The sequence below is a fragment of the Sphaerodactylus townsendi genome, linkage group LG03 (assembly GCF_021028975.2).
Source record: "Sphaerodactylus townsendi isolate TG3544 linkage group LG03, MPM_Stown_v2.3, whole genome shotgun sequence".
Lineage (NCBI taxonomy): Eukaryota > Metazoa > Chordata > Lepidosauria > Squamata > Sphaerodactylidae > Sphaerodactylus > Sphaerodactylus townsendi.
This window is the reverse complement of record NC_059427.1, coordinates 122,318,530-122,343,035: the sequence shown is the minus strand read 5'-3', so window position 1 is coordinate 122,343,035 and position 24,506 is coordinate 122,318,530. Positions and strand designations below refer to the sequence as shown.

The window sequence follows — 24,506 nt, the reverse complement described above, 5'->3', positions numbered from 1 at the left end:
AACCGTGCACAGTCCTGCAAAGGAGCCTCCAGAATAGCCCACAAACGTTCCTTGCCCACACGCCTCACACGTACATTTAAACTATTCCAAGGATAGACCAGTCTAGCCCCACTCATCTGCCATACATGGAGCTGATACAGAGTGCTTCCATCTGTCCTGCTAGAAAGACCCCAGCTGTAACAACCAGTTGTACTGGGATGACAGGTGGAAGGAGAAAGATACCGTATTGTTTTAATTTGTTGTAAGCTGCCTTGAAAATTGTTTGGAAGTCAGAGTACAAAATGTATATATATTTTAAAAATATATTTATTAGTAATTTCAGGCACTGTATTTCTGTCTCTCAAGATAATTTTCTTCAAATGAAGGATTGTCATTTTCCCCTAAACCATCATAAATGTAGAGGAACCATAAAAATCTCAGTTATTTAGAATAATTCAGATTCACACACAGGTGTCCCCCCATCTTCTCTTTCTACCTTTCTAAGCATGGGCTGAATTAAGCTTCCATGTATGTAGGGCAGACCACCATAATACACATTTCAGAAACAAAAATGTAGTTACTTGTATAAGCAGTCAGTGTTTATAAAAAGAAAAAAAAAACATTTAGCTCCACAACAATTTACTGACAACATCTGAGCAAAGGAAAACAGAAATGAATAATGCATGCATCCTCTTACCCTAGGTCTAAAACATGCCCTCTCTGATGGTGGAGCAAGAGGTAGGCAGAATAATTTTAAAATTTCTAGACTTCTGTTCAGGCTCTATTCATTTATTTGTTTCTCCACCACGTTTCTTGCTGACTTTATTCCTGAAGGTCTGACTCTCCTCATCCACCCCATCCCTGCAAAGGACAGAGTTTCCACTAGATAGACTATTAGACCTCTCCTAAAATTGCCAGCCAGATCTTTGCAGCCTTCACTAATGAATGCAGCTTGTATGGCCCCAGGAAATGGTCTGTATTCTCTTGGCTAATTCCATCAACATGTATGGATCGAAATCCTGCCCACTTGGCTACACAAGGAAAAGATTGCAGAACAGTCTGTTGAGGTGGTTTTAGTTAATATGTGAGCAGTCAGAAGGTGCCAATCTGACATTTGCCTGCAAAGTTGTAAATTGTTACTCAGGTTCTAGGGGTGGAGTGTTATTTCCCCACAGGTAATAGCTGCCATGGGCAATCAGTTCAATGGATTGTTTAAAATACTGGAAAGTGTAGAGAAAGAATTGGTTATGATTATAGCTTGAACAGAGTATCTGTATTACCTTGAAACATTTGGAAAAAAAATTGAAAAATCAAGTTCAAGTTCAAAGACCTTTATTAGGCATTAAGTTGAAAAATCTTTTTTCTAACCTGCAGAGAGGCGAGGAGCACCCAATATTTTTGAAATCACGGAAAGGATAGAGATGGGTCAGATGGCCTCCATGTTTTTTAACAAAGGTAATTTACCTCTGACCCCTGAAGATGCTGCTTCTTGGTGGGTTATTGTGTTGCTTTTCTTTAATTTACTTGGTTATCAGTGCTGAAAACTCTTTATACGTTGCAGTTAGACTGGTGGGACTCTGCATAGGATTGCAGTGTTCGTGCTCTTGGCAATTAAGAAAAGGTTGAAAATATGACACGGTTCAAATCAAAATGCAAGTAAATCTTCTCTTTTGATGAGGCTTCCCTTTGGGAGGAATTACATGAATTAAAACTCCTGTTTTGGGCAGTCAGCTGTCTGGAATAGTCTACTGCTGAACAATGCCTTATTAAAATGCTTAAGGCCCAAGTGACCTGTTAGAGGTTCAAGTCAGACCGGTCCATATGGAAAACATTATGCTGTCTTATTTTAATTGCTGTTATGGATAATGTCATCCAGTAGAGGGTGCTCATGTCACATACAGAAGAAATTCAGGCCAAGGAACCTTGGATGCTGACTGGCTTAACATATTACTAAGTGTTTGGTAATTGGGGAAGGAGATTTGAAAAGTCTGTAAAAAAAACCTCCTCTGAGTCAAGGATGACCAAGCAGGATTTTGCTATTTGATATATGAAGTGACACTTTAGCGCTGGAGAATTCTGAAAAGACCATGTGTGTTTCATACTTCCACAGGCATAAGTTGTCAATATGGACTTTCACCTCCAGAGATTTTGCTTCAGTTTCTTTTGCAGCTTTATGCGCTTGAGAAACTTTTAAAATGTGCATTTGATATCTACAGAAGTTGTAAAGACAATGAAAGCCATGTGAAGCAGTTTGTGTTGAACCTATACAAGGATTTAAACCTCTTACTTGCTGTTTTACTCCCTTTTTTGTTACCACTACTGAATCTGTAGTCAAAATAGAATACGGTAGTCTAACAGTCAGGTAACTTTATGCAGATTTGAATGACATGCATAATAACCAGCTAGGCTGGTCCTGATTGCTTTCATTCCAGATTTGTTTTTACCAATTGGGCATCCTACTTGTATTGTCTGTTTCTACTCTATTCACTCTGGTATTGAAGGGATGGTAAGTAGTTTGTCTGGAGTAGGGGAGGTTGGATTCTAGGTTCGTAGAACTGCTGATGTTTTTTCAAGTGTCACACAAAATGGTAACGTGGTTGGTGAAGTTGGCCATGAAATTTGTACAGAAAACTCTATCTAACCTCATATCACATCTTTCTCACACCTACCACTTGTGTGTACTTTATTTTGCACCATTTGACCTTCATAGCATCCCTTTTGCAACATTTTGCAGCCAGGCTCGTCATAACAGAGTGTAACTGTGCCAGCTCAGTTTGAATGTCAACATTGTACATACCTGACCAGTTTTCTTTCAGAGACAAAGATTTACACAGTAGGCTCAGAGCATAGTACTTTCAGCATTTCAAATTTTGACGAAGGACAATTGGATCTCTGTTTATAGATTGTGCTGAGAGTTATTGGGCTGCTAAAAAGCAAAATCCTTGTATTTGCTGTATTTTGAACTTGTTTCCTTGATGGTTTTAACAATCTGACATGGCTTAGATCTATAATCCTAGATGTTAAGCTGTGGGTAAATCTTCTGCTTCTGACTCGACTTCTTTCTGTAAGGAGCAGCTTTGTAGCCTTAATTGTGAGGGCATTTGCCATTTCCTGTGGAGGATCCCTAGCCTGAAAGAGAACTGGGTGCTCTTTATTGGGGATCTGGGAGTCATTTATTGTAATAATGAATTCTAAGCACATACATCATGTACCTTCCTTGCAGGAAGTAATTGATCTTCCTGTGTTGTGTCCTATAATGAAAGTATTGATCAGTGAGGGTCGAAGGCAGTTTATAAAGCAGAACTGACACTAACGTCTGTCTGTAGGAGGAGAGTATGGAGGTTGGCAAGCCATGCCCTCATGTGAAATCCTCTGCTGTAAGTGAAGATCAGCCTGTCCTGAACAAGCAACAAAGAAGGGAACTAAGATGTTCTTACAGAAGAACAGCAAGACTGGCTGAAAAGCTGAAGTTGCAAATTCCCAAGAACAAGGGGCCTTAAAATAGAAAGCTGATCTTAGACTTAACCAAACTCTGCCCGTGAATCAGATGCTTTGGACTGCTGTGGTCAAAGCACAGTCATTTCTGCAGCCCAAAGACTGAAAGGAAGTGATGGGATCTGTACTTCCAACAGCAGCTTCATTTCCTCCCTAGATATTTATTTTATAACCAAATGAGTAATAGAGCTCTGATCTGCCGTAGTTGCACGATTCAAGCCCCTGTCGGAGAAATTTCTAATTACCTGAACACTATGCCTTCTTGGTATATTCATATTAACTGTGAATAACAATTGACTGTCCCTAAATGTGCACATCTGCAGTTCATCCCTCAGTTTGCCCATTTGTATGTAATGGGTTGGGCATCAACTCCTTTCATTTGTGGAAACCAAACTCATTGAGGTGTGACTTGTTAAAGCATTTGCTAGAAGGGTGTCTGTGGCTTAGCTGTAGAGCATCTGCTTGGGATGTAGAAGGTCCCAGGTTCAGTCCTTGTCATCTACAGCTAAAATTATCTGATGAGTAGGTGATGTAAAAGTCCTCTTCTACCTGAGACCCTGGAGAGCTGTGGCCAGTTCTAGTAGGCAATACAGACTTTAGTAGACCAGTGGCCCGATTTCATATCAGGCAACTTCATCTGAGACTTTCATCCATACATTTCAGAGTTTTAGTAAAGAAGAAAAAGAAGAGTTTGGATTTATATCCCACCTTTCTCTCCTGTAAGGAGACTCAAGGTGGCTTACAAGCACTTTTCCCTTCCTCTCCCCACAACAAGACACCTTGTGAGGTAGGTGGGACTGAGAGAGTGCTGAAGAACTGTGACTAACCCGAGGTCACCCAGCAGGAATGTAGGAGCGGGGAAACACATCTGGTTCACCAGATAAGCCTCTGTTACTCAGGTGGAGGACTGGGGAATCAAACCTGGTTCTCCCGATTAGAATCCACCTGCTCTTAACCACTATACCACGCTGGCTCTCTAATGAGAGACCAAGAAACTGTGAAGAAAGAGAGGACTTCCGTGGGGTTTTTTAAAGGACTTGCCTCAATGGAAAAAAATCCTCCCTCCTGTTGACCATCACAAATAAGAATTCTCAGTGTAAAATTACCCTTACTGAACATTTTAGATGAAGTCCTGTATTATAGCACTATAACACTGGTGGCATCTAGGCTCCTGAGAATCCCATCTCACTGTTTTTTAAAAAACTGTATAGTTCTCGTTATTTTATTTATTATTGTGGAAATGAGCTCCACACCGATTAAAACAGTTGCCTTGAAAAGTCTTTGGGACTAGACTTGGATTATGGCCAGGGTGAGGCAGGTCCAGCATAATCACTGTCAGTCAGATATGTGCTTCCAACTTGTCAATGGGGGTTTAGGTCCAGGGGTGTGGTGTAGATTCAGAATAGAAATGCATAGTGTAGATGTTTATGACTTCCCCCTTTTGCAGAACAGTTCCAGCAGAGGGCTATTTGCCCTGGCGGGGAAACTTTCATGTACCCTTTCAATGCATGTGGAGCCCACAATGGGGTAAATAGTGTTCCTAGAGCCAACTCAGGAGGAGGGGGAGGCTGAAGTTATTTCTCCTTGTGCACTGCCATCCCAATCTGAATTGGTTCCCAAACATCTGGTAACTGAATTCCCAGCAAGGAACTTGTGAGTATATATGGACTATACAGATCCCGGAAAAAATGTAACAAAAATAAAACATGATGTAGTTAGGCTTCAACAAGCAGCAAGAGGCCAGTGCAACCTACTCATGCTGCTTCAGTACCTCTCTGGAGACAGGTAAACAAAGAATACATCGCCCTAAATTAATAAATGTGAAATCACTGAAAGGAAGGAGGCTTCATGACACACTGGCTAGAAGGAGGAAGGAGCAAGAGAATTTGGATGTAAGTGGAGACTCAAAATGCTCTGTATGCCTCATCCTGGCCATAATCCAAGTCTAGTCCCAAAGACTTTTCAAGGCAACTGTTTTAATCGGCGTGGAGCTCATTTCCACAATAATAAATAAAATAACGAGAACTATACAGTTTTTAAAAAATCAGTAAGATGGGATTCTCAGGAGTCTAGATGCCACCAGTGTTATAGTGCTATAATACAGGACTTCATCTAAAATGTTCAGTAAGGGTAATTTTACACTGAGAATTCTTATTTGTGATGGTCAACAGGAGGGAGGATTTTTTTCCATTGAGGCAAGTCCTTTAAAAAACCCCACGGAAGTCCTCTCTTTCTTCACAGTTTCTTGGTCTCTCATTAGAGAGCCAGCGTGGTATAATGGTTAAGAGCAGGTGGATTCTAATCGGGAGAACCAGGTTTGATTCCCCAGTCCTCCACCTGAGTGGCAGAGGCTTATCTGGTGAACCAGATGTGTTTCCCCCTCCTACATTCCTGCTGGGTGACCTCGGGCTAGTCACAGTTCTCCAGCACTCTCTCAGCCCCACCTACCTCACAAGGTGTCTTGTTGTGGAGAGGGGAAGGGAAAGGAGTTCGTAAGCCCCTTTGAGTCTCCTTGCAGGAGAGAAAGGCAGGCTATAAATCCAAACTCTTCTTCTTCTTGTCAGGGACTAGCTGCTGGGAACATATGTTGCCCATTTTGAAATAGCTATAATGGCTTCTAGTCTGTTTCTTAGTTCAGTTGAAGGTTCTGGTTATGAACTTTAAAGCCCTTTACAACCTGGGGCCCACATATTTGCTTCCTTCCTGTGTAGGAAGTCCTGTGTCAGTGACAGTCCTGTGTATAGTCCTGGGTGTCAGTGACAGTCATCTGTTGGCTATGCAGCCACTTCAGGTGGCTTGCATGGCAACAACCTGAGCCATGCCTTTTCCGTCGTGGCTATGAAATGGGCATCCTGAAAGGGGGAGGGGGATTTCCTCCCTGAAGATTTTCAGAAGCTGCTGCAAGAACTGCCTGATTGCCAAGGCTTCTGGGGAGGTTTAAATCATAGTCATCTTTTTTTGGGGGGGGGGGAGTGATTTGGGGTTTACTATTTTACCTTTGGTTTTAGCTGAGAATGTCATAACTATTATTCTGAGCTGCTTTGAACCAAGAGAAAAGCTGAGAAATAAATGTTTTCATAAAGTAAGGTTGGTGCAGTTCAGATGTGACTAATGCAAACTGGTCAGTTGTGCATCACACATTCTTTTCAACTGTAAAACCTAGAAACAACTCTAGAGAAACAACTCAAGTTTGTACAGGGACGAGGCTGCCTCCCAACACCCAGCAATCTGTTCCACCCCTCCCCTTGTCACAAATGCCCACCCAGGGACCCTGGAGCACCCCACAACCAACAGCCCCACCCCATGAGTTTCCACAATAAGCAGGGACCTCCAGGAAGCCAGCAGAAATCAGGAACAGCACAGCCTTAGCTAGGCTGCAATCAAGGAAGAGGGCCAGGAAGGCTGAAGAGCCAGTCTCAGGCTGGCAAGGCAAGACAGACAGCTTGCCAGCCACTAGGAAGTTGGAGCAGGGAACTCCCAGGAGGGAGGGAACCTCCTGAGGGATAAGAGGGAGGCAGGGAAAGAGGGAGGAGGCTGGTGTGGTGCAGGGGCTCAAGCTTGCAGGAGTTCTGTTAATTCCCTGGCACAAGTAAAGAGCTTATTAACTGAAGCCAGAGTCGTGTCCTGTTTGTTCCAAAAGGGTAGCCGAGCTCCTTTGAGACCAAGGCGGCCTACTCTGCAGGGGTGGTCGGCAGGGGGCACCTACAAAATTTGTAGTAGTTAATAACACAGCTTTTGAATTGTTTGAAACAGTATGGACAATTATCTGCAGTTTGGGTATGCCAATAGATCTTTTACAGTGAAGCAAAACTGTGTTGTTTATGGACCAGTCTATTCCATGTAATGTTTTGGATTTGGAATCTTTGGTTAGAAAAGTTCAAGGCATCATTCATCCGAACAAGACGGAAAAAGAAAGATGTAAAATATCCCAAAGGTTGCACTATGAGCCTTGGTTTGTAAAGGGAACAGGGCAGCAATAGATTGATTTAGCTCAAACCTGCTTTTTCTTTCTTTACAGTGGGGGTCAACTTGTTCTATTTCTGCATAATCATCTACCTCTATGGTGATCTGGCAATCTATGCAGCTGCGGTCCCAGTTTCTCTTATGCAGGTGACCTGGTGAGTGTGCTTTCAATTGCAGGGTTTTGTTTTTTTATAACATCAGTCTGTCGCTACAATATTGGTGGGCAGGGTAACTGAACTGCATTTAAGGTGAGCTGCATTTCAGTAGTATTCTCTTGAATGCTTACTAATAGACATTCAGGACTGCCTTATTCTTATAGGGATGTAGTGTTTTTTTTTTCAATCAGTTATATCAATTAACACTAGACTTCTTAAAAAATACTACAATTATTTATAAAATATGAAAAACAGGTACCACCTAGAAAAAACTTCCACCTTCTGCCCCACACAGGAGAGAGTACCTCTTCCAAGACAAGTTCTAATCCAGCGGTTCTCAACCTGTGGGTCACAACCCCTTTGGGGGTTGAACGACCCTTTCACAGGGGTCGCCTGAAACTCTCTGCATCAGTGTTCTCCATCTGTAAAATGGATAAATGTTAGGGTTGAGGGTCACCACAGCATGAGGGACTGTATTGAAGGGTCGCGGCATTTGGAAGGTTGAGAACCACTTTTCTAATCTAATACGTGTGGACATTGTGTAAAAACAAAGCAAACCTTTTCTATTGAATTGTTTTCTCACATAAATCCAGATTTAATCAATTAAATCAAGCAGTTCATCAAGTTATACGTTTGTGATTTGGTGACAGTCCAAACGCCCAGATTTTTATTGAAAGTTCTGTTATTTGCTACTATTTAATTGTGTCAAACTCAAAGAACATGTTTCTTCATAACCCCTTAAGCAGTTTTCCAGAAGGATATGATGACGCTTGGTGTGTTTTGCACACCTGTCTTTCTCCATGAGCCTTTCATCTCTGTGTTAGGGGTGATTTAGAAGAGGCTCTTACTTTCTAGTGGTGGATTAATTATGGCCTGCTTTTGTTCTCCTCATCACCAGTGTGAGTGGCAATCATTCCTACAGTGTTGAAGACGGCTCAAAGTATAATGATACAGCCAAGTGCTGGGGCCCAATCAGATGGATTGATGCTTACAGGATTTATTTGGTGAGTGTCCCCAGCTAAGACATTTTTTTTCTGAGCAGCTGTTTCTAAAGTGATCCTTACACACTCTGCCCTTATGGTAAGTAATTCTGCCTCTGTTCCCTTTCCTTCCCCTCCTCCAGCTTTTGCCCGAAATTAGAGAATCAAATGATTTAGCTGGACACACCAAGAGCTATTCTAAGCAAAGTTATGCCCTTCTTAAACCCACCGACTGCAGAGGATTTTGAAAAATCTCACAATTCTTCGGGATAGCATTCTTGGACTGACTTGGTCATTCATTTATACTGAACAGCCATCTGTAGTCCGCCAAACTATAAATGAATACTTGAACCACTGTACTGAGGAATCAGAGATAATGTGACAGTGTTGCTCCTGTTCCAACCTCACTGGGTAGTTTGATCGTTTGCTTGGAGTAGATTCAAAGTACACATGGAGATAGGGTGTCATGATTACTTATCCATTTTGTTTCATTACGTACTGATAGCCTTTTCTCTTTTCTTTCTGTTGGGCCGTTCTTCCTGAGTGTTGCAATAATCAGCTTTTTGGGGGCTGAGCCACTGATAGCTACATTTCAGTGTTAGGTGAAGTCACGAGTGTCTCATAAAGCCATGGATGTTTATATTACTATGTACCTTGAGATTTAGCTGCCTTCATTGTTGCCTTGTTATCAGCAGTGTCTGTGTGCTGAAGTGACTTTTGTGTTGAATACTTCAACTGTTTAAATAAGGCTGCACCTTGTACGTTTGGCAGGTTTCCAACCAGTTGCTTCCCACCCCTTAAAAAAGTTGTTTGTCCCTATTGCCCTTGTTTCACTAGCATTCCTGGGAGTATTAGGATTTCCTGTGACATGTATGTTTGCATTCCAACTGAGTGCTCTGGAGCATCCATGTGAGAAACAGTCATAGATGTCTGTACTGTTACAAGATTCCGTTCCAGAGCAAAAGATTCTGGGTAAGAAATGGGAAAGATGATCCCCCCAAATATTAAAACCAAGTAGAGAACTCCAGAACAAAAATCAAAGATGAAAAATAAATCTTGCTGTTGAAGGTAAACAAAATTGAGCGGCAGGGTCGAGAAATTACCTGGAGCAGTATCCAGTTTTCATTTGAGATTGCTCACCTTTGCGGAAAGGGGGGGTGGGGGTGCAAATTGGACCATTTCCCTGAGTATTTGTTATTGTTTTTTAGTAATAATGCTGAAGCGAGAGCTAGGCCTCAGGAATATTACCAAATGTCACAGCCTGGTTAATTATTTAAAAGAAATATTATTGTTTTATTAAACTGCATCAAGGCCTGTTTCTTCCACATTTCTACATGACTGAAGAATTCCTGACTGAATTTCAATAACTCTTTGGCTCACCAGAAGGAATTCATCTGGAAGGGCAGGCAGGCATTAATTACTGCCTGAATATCCCAGATATTGCACTTATAACTCATAAAGATAATTGTCATTAGCCACAGATTTTTTATATATATAAAAACCCAGCAGCTATGGGGAAGTATTAGATTTGCTTCTCTGAATGGGAAAATTACGTGATACTATTGTCTTTGCTTGACTTTTTACACATTATTATTAGTTGAAGGCAGTTTTATCATGGCTGGTCTGTAGCAGTATTAATTCTCTGTGCTGTGACTTGTTCAGAGTTTCAGTCCTGTTTTTGTTGCTAACTTTAGCAGTGCCCTACAGTCAGAAGATCGTTTCCATATTTTGTGTATAGCGTCTAATACAACAATCCTCTACATGCATTTAGCAGTTGAAAAAGTATGCGGAAACTATTTTGATGAGCCTTAATCTGTCTTGTCTTGAAGCAATTCTATTGTTACTAGTTTTAAAAAAATCTTTGCAGTGTTAACTTTTCACAACATGTAGAAGAAGGGATCCTGTATTTGTTTGAATGCTGGATGCCCCTTGAACCTGAATATTTGATTTGTTAAAACTGTTACCACTGAGCATGAGTGAGCCTCCAGCCAGGCAGGCGTCTGCTGCAGTGAACTTGAAGGTGGGATAGGTTCAGAACTGAGAAGGAGAAGGCAACGGAGGACTTTGGCAGAAGTCCTGGGAGCTGAAAGATAGAGACAAGAGACTAAATTGTGCATATTCAGTTAAAAATTGCTAAAATTTTCTTATTGGTCTTGAATAGTAGTTGCAGTTGTATTAGTAATAATCAGTGGCAAAGTTTAACTAGAAAATTTTTATCCTGTCTCTAGGCTCCAGAGGCAGGTAGAACTGCTATTGCTGCTAGTTAAGATTTTTGGAACCTAGAAGAGGCACATTATTGAGCTCACACACCTTTTGCATGTGCACCAAGCAAATATGTTGTTTCGAAAGTTTGCATACCCAGTCCTACCTGTACTGGTCCCATGAAACTTCAGTAAAAATATTAACACTTGTAATACACTGTGGAAATAATTCAGTATGTTCAGTATCATACACAGAATGGAATGTCAGATCTGACCTTTTGGTAGGTAGTGATGTGAGTAATTACAACCTGGGTAAGTAGCCTAACTTGGGACTAGGCGGTCAGTGGTGGGATTCAGCAGGTTCACACCACTTTGGCAGAACCGGTTGTTAAAATGGTTCTTGTAAACAACCAGTTGTTAAATTATTTGAGTCCCACCACCGGAATTGGTGGCTAAATTATTTGAATCCCACCACTGGCTAGGCTAGGGTCATAGTGTGGCCATTGCCTTGCGTTACCGAGAGCTGCTTAAATCTGTCCACCAGGCCTTGCTGCTGCTCTGAAGGCCTGGTGGCTACATTCACAGAGCATTCAGTCCCTCAGACATAGTTAAGTGAGGGTGTGGACATACTTCAAGCTGATGCCCCAGTTAGGAAGAGGACTTCACACATCAGCAATCAGCAAATGCTTGTAGCAGCTGCACCATACTGGTGAAACCTTAGGATTGCCAGGTTCTGGGGCAGCTACCCCACCCTACCTTGCTGTAGCATTGGTAGTACTTGGGTGCTGTGTGGTTTCCGGGCTGTATGGCCGTGTTCTAGCAGCATTCTCTCCTGACGTTTCGCCTGCATCTGTGGCTGGCATCTTCAGAGGGAAGATGCCAGCCACAGGTGAAGATGCCAGCCACAGATGCAGGCTAAACGTCAGGAGAGAATGCTGCTAGAACACGACCATACAGCCCGGAAACCACACAGCACCCAAGTGATTCCGGCCGTGAAAGCCTTCAACAATACATTGGTAGTACTGTTTTCTCAAGCAGAGGATGTCACTTAAATTTGTAAAGAATTTGACTGCAAAACTAGGAATCCCATTGAAATGCATGAAATAGTTTCTATTTTTTTGACAGTTGCTCCTCTTCTTATGAAGTTTCACACGAGCTTTTTTGGGGGGAGCACCCTTTTTAGTGGGATGAACAGTTGCCTTTAAGAAGAGGGAACTTGGAAGTCAACTGAACCCACAGAGCTTGCTGCATAACCATCTGAATCGGGGCTGTTGAGATCCATAAGAATATATGAAAGGGGCCTTGAACTCTGTTGCAATCCTCTAAAGTTCTACATTGATTTCTGTTGTTTTTGTGCATATATAACTTTGTGAAAGTTCTGGACTTTTGCACGGAATCATCTTGGTCCTTTAGGCCACGTTCTTGGTTTCCCGAAGGCAAAGAACTTATTTCATAATCTATAGGATTTCCCCACTTTTTTTCTTCTTTTGATAATATTGGAGCACTCCACGTGGCTAAAATAGGGCCTCAACAGCAAGCTAGTTCTCATGTGGGGGGGGGGGAATGAAGATTTGCAACCTGATATTACTTGGATGACCTGTTGGGCACAAAGGGAATTCTTAGCAGGTATGGTTAGAATGTTGGTCAGAGAGAGAGTGGATACGATGCAGGACCTGCGTCAGCATACCCTGAGGTGAGGGAGCTGCCAGGACCCAGGGCTCTTGGTGGGATTCTTGGTGGGGCCTACATGCCCTTCCCCATCTGTTTTCTTGAATTGCTCTGTCACCCATGCTCACAGATGCCCAGCATCACTGGGGAAACTCATGTGATGCACAGAGGAGGTGTGTCTGATTGCCACTGCAGCAGCTCTCACCAACTAGTTAAGTGGGGGAAAGTGTGTACAGGTGATGCAGACCAGCTGAGCATAGGCAGAGGGAGTAGGTGGGAGGCACACAGTTGGGGGTGGGAAGAGTTCGCGGGTGGGGGGAGGGTTGGTGATGGGCAGGTGGAGGACTTCAGGCATTGCCTGCCCTGGGCCCTCAAAACCTGAAACTGCCCCTGCCCCTGTGCCTTTAAAATGGTACAGAAACAGTAATATTTGAATTCTTTGTAATACTTTGATTTATAAGCAAATTCTCTCTCAAGAATATGAAACATGAAACTTTTGGGCTTTTACCAATTGTGATAAAAAAATTTAATTCATTCACATAATTTCCCACATTTATTTATGACTGTACAACTGGTAACAATTTAAAAAGTATTTGCATATTTTCCCCCAGTTCTTTCTTTTTCTGTCTAGTTCTTTTTTTGTTTAATTGTGACAATCACAGTGCTGGGTTAAATAGGCCCTTTCATTAACAGTTGCTTGGAAAAACCTTCCTGTCTTCATGTTTTTCTTTCTTTCTTCCTCTCCATTGCAATAATAATTTTTAAACGTGGCATCTTGGGGCTGGGAAAGGGGAGGAGATAGCGGCTGACATAAAACTTTATTTCATGATTTAATGTCCCAAAAGTCCTTTGGAAACATTCTCTGTTCCTTTGCTTCATGAATAGAAGTAGAATGCCGTCTACGTAATGAGAATATTTAGGTAGATTAAGCTGCTCTCTGATGAGTTGCCTGCCTGTGCAGCATTTTTAATATGGCTCTGCAGACTCCAAAACATCTAAGTGTATCTGCATTGTCTGCACACAGTCTACTGGGCTTACATTAACCTTCGTCCTGCCGAAATTTCGGTGTTATCTCATTTCCCTTGTAAATCACCTTTGAAAGTACCCTCTTGCAAAATAAGCAGGTAATGGAAAACCATGTTGTTAATGCTCAAATTAATCTTCTCTCCCCTCCCCCCAATATAATTTTATGATCAATTCTGTGTTCATTATTTTGGAAAGGCAGACGGGTTTTGAAGTTAAGATACATGCATTATTAGTGTTTATTTTGTAACCCAAAAACAGGATATGCCAGCAATGGTGGCTGTTCTACTTGGCCTGGCAACCCTGACGACACTGTTTGGAGGAGATGTTCTGTTGGGAATTTATCTTCCTATCTTAGATGGTTTAAAATAGGCTTTGTCACAGCAGGTAGAAAACTTTGGAGTACTCTTGGATCCTCAGTAATTCTTGAAGAAACCAGCGTAAACTGTTGCTTCCTGACATTATGGAACCATTCCGCCCTCTGAATTCTGCTGATCTGGCCACATTGATCCATGCTACAATGCCACAACTGATTGCTCTACATGGTCTGCCCTTGAAAATGTCTCAAACTGCAGGTGGTACAAAATGCAGCTGCTTTTCTGCTTTCTTGAACGGGCAAGTTTGAGCCTATATCCACAATGTTGAAGAAATTGCAAGGCTTCCGAGGCGTTCCTGGGTTGAATTCAGAGTGTTGGTTGTTACCTTTGAATATTGTGACGACCTAGGGACATGTCCACCTACCTTAGGGTCTGCCTCTCCAGTTGTAGACTTGAACACGTCAGTCTCTCAATCAAATTCTTTTATCTATCCTTGTTCACCTGTTAGTGTGATTAACCTCAGAGTTCTCTGTGGATCAGAGGCGTAGCTGGGCCAAACTGCGCCCAGTGCGCACTGTGTTTTTTCCGCCCCCCGTGGTGCCCCCCGCCCCGCTTCCCACACTTACCTATGTTCCTTTTCTATTTCTAATACTTTTTGAGGCTGAAAAAAGCGGCCTCTTCACAGTTCAGGGAAAAAACTGCCTGATGAACTATACTTCCCAGGAGACCTTGTGAGCTCCAAGGTCTCCTGGGAACTGTAGTTCATCAGGCAGTTTTTAGCCTGAACTGTAAATAGGCCGTTTTTTTCAGCCTCAAAAAGTACTAGAAATAGAAGAGGAACGTAGGTAAGTGTGGGAAGGGGGACAGGGGTGTGTGTGCCGTGGGGGGGGGGGCTACGGGAGGCGCGGGGAAAGGGGGAGGGGCTGGGGGTGATTTTCCCAGGCATGCGCCCGGTGCACAACACACCCCGCCCACATAGCGCTCCGCCACTTCTGTGGATGTTATGGAAACAGTATTCTTATAGAAATCCAGCACATTCTGAATCTCTCGTCCTTCAGTACGGCATATAAGACCTGGGAATTCTAGCAGGTCTTTTGTTGATAGCTACTTGGATGCTGCTGTCGGTGGCTCTTTGGACATCTGAGTGCTGGGTGAATGGCACTAAGTTGAACATTGTATGTTACGTAGTGAGATGATGGGCTTTGTGGGTGGATTCTTAAAAGTCAAACATTGTTTGATTTGTAGTGGTGGTGCTAGCTGCTCTGAGCTTTTGTTTGGAAGAGCTGCCATGAATAGATACATGCCTATCATTTTGGCTTCTTACTGAGGGAAATGGAAGTGCAGGCTGCACGTATTTTAAATAAGCAATATCAATCAATTTCTGATTAATAATACTCTCACCTTCTTACTCTCAACTATCCTGTGCTCATTTTGAATGCTTCCTGAACCCAGTTGCATCTGGAATATTAACACAAAAACATAAATGGAGAAGACTGAGACAAGGTAAGAACAAGTCCCCATTGGGTAGAAAGTAAATGAAGCAAAATGAAGTAAATAAGTAAATAAACGTAGTAGATGTTTCTTAATGGCTGTTCTAGTTAGATTTCTGAATCCAAAGCGGTATGAGACAATTATTTTTGAGCAGTTTGTTAGATGCAACTCGTAGCGGTTTGCTCTGCTATCTTGTTACAATGCATCTGTTTCCAAAATGTAATCTCAGGTATATGTGGACTGCATTTAACATTCAGCATACCGCTCTTCACTAATTCCATATGTTCTTAGTCTTGTGGTTGATTAGCAACGGATTATAGCTTTTAGGTTGCTGGAAGAGACTGAAACGCTCGTGAAATTATTTTTAATTGTGGCAACAGATAGCCATTCAAGGGGTCTGATTCCAGGTGTCGCTCAATAATTGCAAACATCACCTCTGCTCTCTCCCGAAGAAGTTTCACTTCCATTCTGCCCGTCTCCTTCCTTCAGGGCATAGCCAGGAAATGGCTGAAGCTCCCAAGATAGGGAAGATAATTGCAGAAGAAGGAATTGCAGAAGGTGCTTTCCCCAGCATAGCTTTATTCTGTTTGAGGCGGTCTGGTGCATCTGTTCTATTAGGGTCTGGACTGGGGGCTTATTAGCTAATCAGGACAGGGGCCTGATATCCGTGTTTACAGGTTTGCAGATGCTACAGGGAGCCCAGCATGTGCAGGCTGAGCGAAGACAGGAACACAGATGGTTTAATGGAGATTATCCCAGTTGGAAGCATGCTAGTGCAGTGAATAAAATGAGTGCTCACCAGCATTTACCAATTCTCTTTAGAAAGAGACAATGTCACCTCAGCCTCACATTTATTAGAATACTGAGGAAACAGAACTTTGCTGAGGAAGTAGAACATTTATTAAAATACTGAGGAAGTAGAAGGTAATCCTGGGCCCATCAGATCGCTTTAGGTTCAGAATGTAACCAGAACACACCAAATCTGAAATGCATGGCTTGCTGGGTACCAGTATACGTTTTTATGGTCTTCTGTGTCTCCACTCGGTGCTATCTGAATGAAGCTTTCATGCCCATGCAGGCTGCATCCAGCAGATTCGCCGCATCTTTCGTAGGGATATATCCTGCTGTCACTGGGTGGTATCTGATATTTGCCATGCATATAATGGCACTAGAAATAGATGTTGATGCTGCTCATTTTCAGTATATATTGTGGAACAAGCATTTGGTGAAAACAGTCATTCTATGCTGATAGTCCTAATCTATCCATCTATCCATCCATCCATCCATCCATCCATCCATCCATCCATCCATCCATCCATCCCCTCCCATCCCCTCCCATCCCACCCGATTTATTTATACCTTGCTTTGTCAGGCAGCTTGTAAAACACAATTTAAAATGTACAAAACAAATCCTCAAAGAATCCTCTATGCTTGTCTAAACTTCACTAAAAACCCCAAAAGAGGCAAAAGAGGTAGTGTCATACAGTGGTTAAGAGTCTTGAACTAGCATCAAGGGGACCCAGGCTTGAATCCCTGCTTGTGCTATGGAAGCTTGCCGGGTGACCTGGGGCCAGCCACGCTCTTTCAGCCTAATCTATGTCACAAGATTGCTGGGAGGATAAAATGGAGGAAAGAAAAACGATGTCAGCCCTCTCTGGTCCCCACTGGATAGAAAGGCAGGGTACAAATGAAGCAGTTACAAGCTCCTGCTGTGCCTCTTAAACATTTGTAGATTTGGCACAGGGAGCCCAGTCGCCCAGTGAAAGCTTCAACAGAAAAGACGCAGAGTCCAATTGATGCCAGGTGGACTACATTAAGTGTGTGCTGGTCGGTGGGGGGGGCTAACAGATGGCAATGTGAGGAGAGCAACTGGCGTACAGGAGCATATGGGGAAAGACTGTCCTTTAGATATGTGGGTCCCAGATTATGAAGGGCTCTAAAATAATAACTAGCACTTTGAGTTGAACTTGGAAACAAACTAACAGCAAGTGTCGCTGGTTTAAGGTGGGTGAGATGTGTTCCCCTTAGCCTCTGACAACAACCAGGCTCCCGTATTCTCAACCAGCTGCAGTTTCCAAGTTGTCTTCAAGGGGGGGGGGGGGCAACATAGAGAGCATGATAGTAATCCAACCACAAGTTTACTAATGCATGGTATGACTGATTAGGAGAGGAGAGAGTTAGGAAACTAAATGCAGCTGACACAGTGCACTCTTGGCCATTGTGCCAACCTGTTTTTCAAACAGCAAGGCTAGGTGCATATGCACTCCCAAGCCCTCCACCTTCCCTTCACAAGCTAGTTCAGTGCCATCCACTGTAAGTGTATTCAGTCCCTCGAAAAACATCATCCTTCCCAACCAGCACCAACTCTGGATTCAGTTTGTTCTGCCTTAGCCTCCTAAACACAGCATCAAAGCACTGGTCCAGAGTCAAACAGATGCATCTGCCTCGTTCTTGCTTGCTCTGAGTAGTACTTGGTGAGAAGCTAGGAGGAAGAGATAGTCAGCTCTTAGTAGGGGGAATAGCCCCTCAGTTGCTTCTTATCTTCCTTCCACAGTGGTGCAGTGGTTGAGAGCAGGTGCATTCTAATCTGGAGGAACCGGGTTTGATTCCCAGCTCTGCCGCTTGAGCTGTGGAGGCTTATCTGGGGAATTCAGATTAGCCTGTGCACTCCCACAAACGCCAGCTGGGTGACCTTGGGCTAGTCACAGTTCTTCGGAGCTCTCTCAGCCCCACCCACCTCACAGGGTGTTTGTTGTGAGGGGGGGAAGGGCAAGGAGATTGTAAGCCCCTTTGAGTCTCCTACAGGAGAGAAAGGGAGGATATAAATCCAAACTCCTCCTCCTCCTTCTTCCCTCCTCTCCTGCGGAGGTCTCTTTGGATGCACTCTTGCCCTCTTTGCACCATGCACACTTTGGATGTCCTCACGGCTCTCTCATTCGATATAGACAGGACCACTGCATTTCATAAATACAACAATTTATTTGCTTTAGTTGTCCTCATAAAGGTCAGAAGGTTTTTAAACAAACATTGTCAAAATGGCTTACCGAGGCTATTATGAAAGCATATGATCTTGCTAAGGTCACCTGTCCCTTAGGGTGCATTCTCATTCCACTAGACCACAGGCTGCTTCTGCTGCTTGGGGTGCCAGTGCCAGCATTCTCGATCTCTGCAAAGCTGCCACTTGGTCTTCCCCATCAACATTCATTAAGCGCTACATGATGGATGTTGATTCAAGGAACGATGCAGCTGTTCGGAGAGCGGTGTTGCAAGCGTTATTCAAATACACTGCCTCACACCCACCTTGAGAGTGGCGAAGCTTACCACTCTCCCAATGCGGGCCTGCACAGGGAACCCATGAAAATGAAGTACTGTGTTGCACTTGTAACTGTAGTGCATTGAGTGGGTTCCAGTGTAGCCACACATTCCTCCCTCCAACCCCACTTTGAGTCGCTTTCTTTGTGGAGTTCGGCCATGGCGGCTGTGGAAAGACTGAGGGAAAGTGCAATCCTTCCCTCTTGTCATGTGACCTTAAGCGAACCGATTTCCCACCTTTGGCATGAGGGAGGAGGAATGAGTGCATTTCTAGTCAGTTAGCTAGCACCCAAAAGCTTTCTATTTTACTGTGGCTGGTCTGCGCACTTGCACAGATCCAATGTGTGCCTGCGCAGGAACCTACTCAATGAACTACAGTTACAGGTAAGTGCAAACACTGTATATCTTCTTGCATCTGACCTAGTTAAATCCTCATAACATTTCTTTCATTCAGTTTTAACATTATTATCTAACGTTGGAATCCTAAGAACAGTTTCCTGGGAGTAAGCCACACTGAATAGACCAGAGTAGGATTCTGAGTAGACCTGCTTAGGATTGCGCTGTACGTCCCTGATGGCAGTCTGCCTTCCTTCTATGTTAATGCTAATTGGCATGGCTATTATCACTATTTAACCCCAGTGGCCCTTGTGCAGAGGGCAAGGCTAGTTGAATGAAGCTTTCCCAGAGAGACGGTCTTTATTGCAGCTATTCCATCTGGCTCTGAGCAAATGCATACTCCTCCCAGAGCACTTTGATCTGGAGAGAGCAAACCTTAGAGATTAAATGAAAATTTCCCTTCTGATAAGGCAGAGCTCAAGTTATATACCAGTTATTTAATCCTGTATGAGAGAATAACGGGTTTGTACTTATGTGTCAAAGAAGCCATGATTGTATCAAATGGACAGTGTTTACTGCATATATTTTTAATTATATACATTCCTGTCAAGTATTTCTGAAAAGATGTGGCTTGCCTGTAGTGGAAATGAGAGGGACCATCTTGTTGGAACTTGTAACATGGCCTTTTGTCTAAGCTTTAGTGTAAAAAAAATGGCCCTGGGGTGTAACTGGTATCTGTCTTGCCCTTCTGACATGCACAAAAAGTAGCCTTTCCATATGGCAATTGGATGGGAGTCTTTCAGGCTGAACGCAGCTTTTAAAGTTAAAGAATTCACAGTTCATTTCCCCTGCATCTGAAGTAGTTTTCACCTAGGTCCAGTTGCTCTGCTTCATAGGCTTTGCACCCAAGAGTAAAAGGGTTTCTTAAAAATGAAGACTGCTAGATACTTACTATTGCAGGTCTGGTACTCTAAAGATTTTCAGAACTCTCCAGCGGGGAGTTCAGACTCTATGTGACAGGTGTGCGCAGGGAGATCTAAGCAGGGAGATCTAACTGTTTCAGCGGAAGGCTGCATTTTCAGAAATTTTTAAAAACTGCACTTTCAGAGAATGCCATGAAGGAATACAGCTGAGGGAGCTTCTTGTGTCAAGGGGTTACATAGGTTGGTTAAAAACTTGTTAAAATGTATAGCTATATTCCAAATCACTGTACTCAGTAGCATAAACATTTTTAAATGGTTTTCTTTGATAATTGTTTTTCATTATGTATTTTCTTCTCAAATTATTTTATAGGATAGGCGCATGTTCCCACAAAATAAACCAATACCTTTTTTTTTATTTGACTGGTAGTGGAGTGGAGTTACATAAACAATTAGACAAAGAAAAGGATGATAGCTGTTGTATTATAGCAAGTTAAAACACCGATTGTTGAAAATACAAGAAATATTTACTTAAGCACAACTTGAGTGTGTGCACTTAAACCCATTGAAATAAAGAGGCTTAAGTTGCCTTAACTTTATACTGACTTGTGGCCTTTAATGCTTCCAACACCTATTAGAAAGGACAGTGCTGATCAGTACATCAGAATATAATTTGAAGCACATAGAAGTGACTGACTATTTAAAGTATTATGAGGATGCATCTTGATAATGTTGGTCTTCCATGAGAGGTTTGTTCAGTGCTATATCTGTTCTTTGTATTTTTGAATGTGTTCTTTTCCTTAGAATTTATAATGTGGTAAGTGCCACAACTCATTGAATCATTTATCCAAACCATAATTCTGGGAGGTTGATTTCTTTGGATGTTACTTAGTTCAGAGTTGTCAACTCTGAGAACTCTGAGTTTGGAAATCTGAGGCTGCTGTGAATATTGGAACCTGCATCCATTTAATTGTATAATGTGGTGTCTAGCATGCAGATCTCATTAATACAGTATAACTCTGACTGGGGCGAGTACTTATCTCTGGAAGACCAGTGGGAGACAGCAGGTGGCTGGGCAATGTCCAGGAGGGTTGCCGGGCAACATGAGGTCTTGCAGCAGGGAGCAGGAGCCTACCCGAGCGCAGCACGAAGGGAGCAGGTCAACCAAGGCATGCTGCCACAAGTGCTTGGGATGCCTCTGCTCCGACTGGAAGTTGGCAAGGGTGGGAGCAAGGGCAGGCTGTGACAGGTAGCAACACTGGAGACCCGCCCATCCTAAGAACATAAGAACATAAGAACAAGCCAGCTGGATCAGACCAAAGTCCATCTAGTCCAGCTCTCTGCTACTCGCAGTGGCCCACCAGGTGCCTTTGGGAGCTCACATGTAGGATGTAAACGCATGGACTTCTGCGGCTGTTGCTCCCGATCACCTGGTCTGTTAAGGCATTTGCAATCTCAGATCAAGGAGGATCAAGATTGGTAGCCATAAATCGACTTCTCCTCCATAAATCTGTCCAAGCCCCTTTTAAAGCTATCCAGGTTAGTAGCCATCACCACCACCAGTGGCAGCATATTCCAAACACCAATCACACGTTGCGTGAAGAAGTGTTTCCTTTTATTAGTCCTAATTCTTCCCCCCAGCATTTTCAATGAATGCCCCCTGGTTCTAGTATTGTGAGAAAGAGAGAAAAAATTCTCTTTGTCAACATTTTCTACCCCATGCATAATTTTGTAGACTTCAATCATATCCCCCCTCAGCCGCCTCCTCTCCAAACTAAGGAGTCCCAAACGCTGCAGCCTCTCCTCATAGGGAAGGTGCTCCAGTCCCTCAATCATCCTTGTTGCCCTTCTCTGCACTTTTTCTATCTCCTCAATATCGTTTTTGAGATTAGGCGACCAGAACTGGACACAGTACTCCAAGTGCGGTCGCACCACTGCTTTATTTAAGGGCATGACAATCTTTGCAGTTTTATTATCAATTCCTTTTCTAATGATCCCCAGCATAGAGTTTGCCTTTTTTACAGCTGTCATGCATTGAGTTGACATTCCCATGGAACTATCAACTAAGACACCTAAATCCCTCTCCTGGTCTGTGACTGATAGCACTGACCCCTGTAGCGTGTATGTGAAGTTTGGATTTTTTGCCCCTATGTGCATCACTTTACATTTAGCTACATTGAACTGCATTTGCCATTTCTGAGCCCACTCACCTAATTTATCAAGGTCCGCTTGGAGCTCTTCGCAATCCTTTGTGGTTCTCACCACCCTACATAATTTGGTATCATCTGCAAACTTGGCCACCACGCTACCCACCCCTACTTCCAGGTCATTTATGAATAGGTTAAAGAGCACTGGTCCCAAAACGGATCCTTGGGGGACACCACTCCCTACATCTCTCCATTGTGAGAACTTCCCATTTACACCCACTCTTTGTTTCCTGTTTCTCAACCAGTTTTTAATCCAAAGGAGGACTTCCCCTCTTATTCCTTCATTGCTGAGTTTTCTCAACAGTCTCTGGTGAGGAACTTTGTCAAAAGCCTTTTGGAAATCCAAGTAGACAATGTCCACTGGTTCACCCCTGTCCACATGCCTGTTTACACCCTCAAAGAACTCTAGTAAGTTTGTAAGACAGGATTTACCTCTGCAAAAGCCATGCTGACTCTTTCTCAGCAGGTCTTGCTTTTCTACATGTTTTATAATTTTATCTTTAATGATAGATTCTACTAATTTACCAGGAACAGATGTCAAACCGACTGGCCTGTACTGGGCAGTCTGTTCTTTGGGGGGAGGTGGGGGAAGGCTGAAGGAGTGAAGGGCCTCTGGGAGAAGGTACCCATCCCAACAGGGGCAGGGGAGCTAGAAAGCCCCATACGAAAGCCAGATAGAGCCAGCACCTCCAAGGCGGGCGAGGGAGGGAGATGCAACCCAACTCAGCGAATTGCTCCATAGCTCCCAGGCAGCTGTGGCTTTCTGACTTCCTCTCTTTTGATGCAGTTTTAAGATATAGAACTGTAAAGACTGGAAGTCAAGGAAGTACTGAAGTGATTACAAGATACCTCCCCATAAATAGTCCGGCAGTGAAGAATTAAACAACAAAATCTTATTGCTGCTGCTGACTTTTGGCTATTGTTCTGTGTCTGTGGGTGCTAAGATCCACAATTCTTGTGTCAACAAACTTCTTGAAAAATCTTGTAATCTTTTTTAATTCAACAGGGGGGAAAATTGGGTTGAAACCTTCTGAGTATAATTATTGTTAAAATGTTCTGGTTTGATAAAGCTCAAGATTGAAGACTTTTAATCTATGGCAAAGTTGACATTCCAGACAGCAGCAATTCATACCTTGGTCATAATACTAATCTAGTGAGAACATCTCTCAACTTTGAGGGAGCAAAGCAATTTGTAATCCTTGAGCCATTAATTGTTGGGCCAGATCTCCACATGCAGTGGAGTGAAATGACAGAGTGCTGAGGTGATAGAATGCTATACTTCTGACTATAGGGGAAGGAAGGATTACAATTTTCAAACAATTCCAAATAATTCCTGTTAAAAGGAAAACTAACACAACTTATAAAGAACTAGGCTTTCTCTTTGGTCATAAGTGTTTTTTTTTTTTAAATAAGGGGGTTTAATATGGGAGAATATTAAAAATATGATTCTGTCCCCAGCTGCATCCAAGATTCTGCCATCTCAGTCTGTTGAATCTGTAGACAGGTCTTGGCTGCTTGAAAAACGTTTAGTAGAAAAAGTAGAAGTCCAGGATACAGAGCCGTTCATGGCCTGAAAGATTTTGCCTCAGCAGCCTCCCCCTTCCTTCCCAGTGAATGCGTAAAGATTTGTGTTGCTCGAAGTCTAGAGAACAGTTTAAGAGAAGAAACAGGCTAGTTGCTGTGTCTTGGAACCTTAGGCTAATAAATGGATTCTGAAGTATTGATCAGTAGCATTTATTGAAGATGTATTTATTTATTTATATTTTATTTATACTTTATATTTATTAGCCGCCCGCCCCCAGAGGGCTCAGGGCAGTGCACAACACAATATAACAGTTAATAATATAATTAAAACCAATAACAATACAGCATTCTAATGAAACCAGAAGGCACCACACTTGGCAAAGCCAGTTCTGACGAAGCTGGCATTCGCAGTACCCTTTATTCCGCACTGAACCCCCACCCTCCTGTTTTCCCAAGAATTTGTGAAAAACAGTATTTGGAGCTGAGGTGCCCCAAGGTTGGCGGGAAATAGTAAGAGAGAGCCACCAGGCTTCCTGCCCCCATGAGATAACAGACATAATTCTTTTCTCATGGGACCAAGATACCAGGGGAAGCTTAGCTGTCTATAAAGTGTGTGAAGCCATAAAGTAAATATCAAGGAAAGAATGCACAGATGGCAGTGGTTTCATATATAGCAGGCTGGTTACATATATCTCTAAAGCAGCATTGATTTGTTTACCTTAATTGGTTAGGCGGAATTGGGAATGCATCTCAATCACATAGATAACGTCCCCCTGACCTTATGTTGTTTTAAAATGTTTTAATAGATTGCTTTGAAGTTATTCCTGTTTGAAGGATTGATTAAGATGTTCCACATTTGAGTTTAAAAATTCCAAGAGTTGACGTAATGCTCTGTGTTCACCATGTATGGCTAAGTGTCGAACATATTAATATTA

At 42.8% G+C, this 24,506-nt stretch overlaps 1 protein-coding gene across 2 annotated transcripts in view; it reads left to right on the top strand.

Annotated features, from left to right (window-relative positions):
• Window positions 1–24,506, top strand: part of TMEM104 (transmembrane protein 104) — an 83,290-nt gene that overhangs the window by 18,615 nt on the left and 40,169 nt on the right. Inside the window, exons 7-10 of one of the 2 annotated variants that reach the window (XM_048491797.1) lie at window positions 682–717; window positions 1,354–1,434; window positions 7,493–7,592; window positions 8,491–8,596. In XM_048491797.1, coding sequence (XP_048347754.1) covers window positions 682–717; window positions 1,354–1,434; window positions 7,493–7,592; window positions 8,491–8,596 — 323 coding nt within the window. The remainder of the gene's footprint in view (window positions 1–681; window positions 718–1,353; window positions 1,435–7,492; window positions 7,593–8,490; window positions 8,597–24,506) is intronic. The other variant, XM_048491798.1, reaches the window with a different exon arrangement.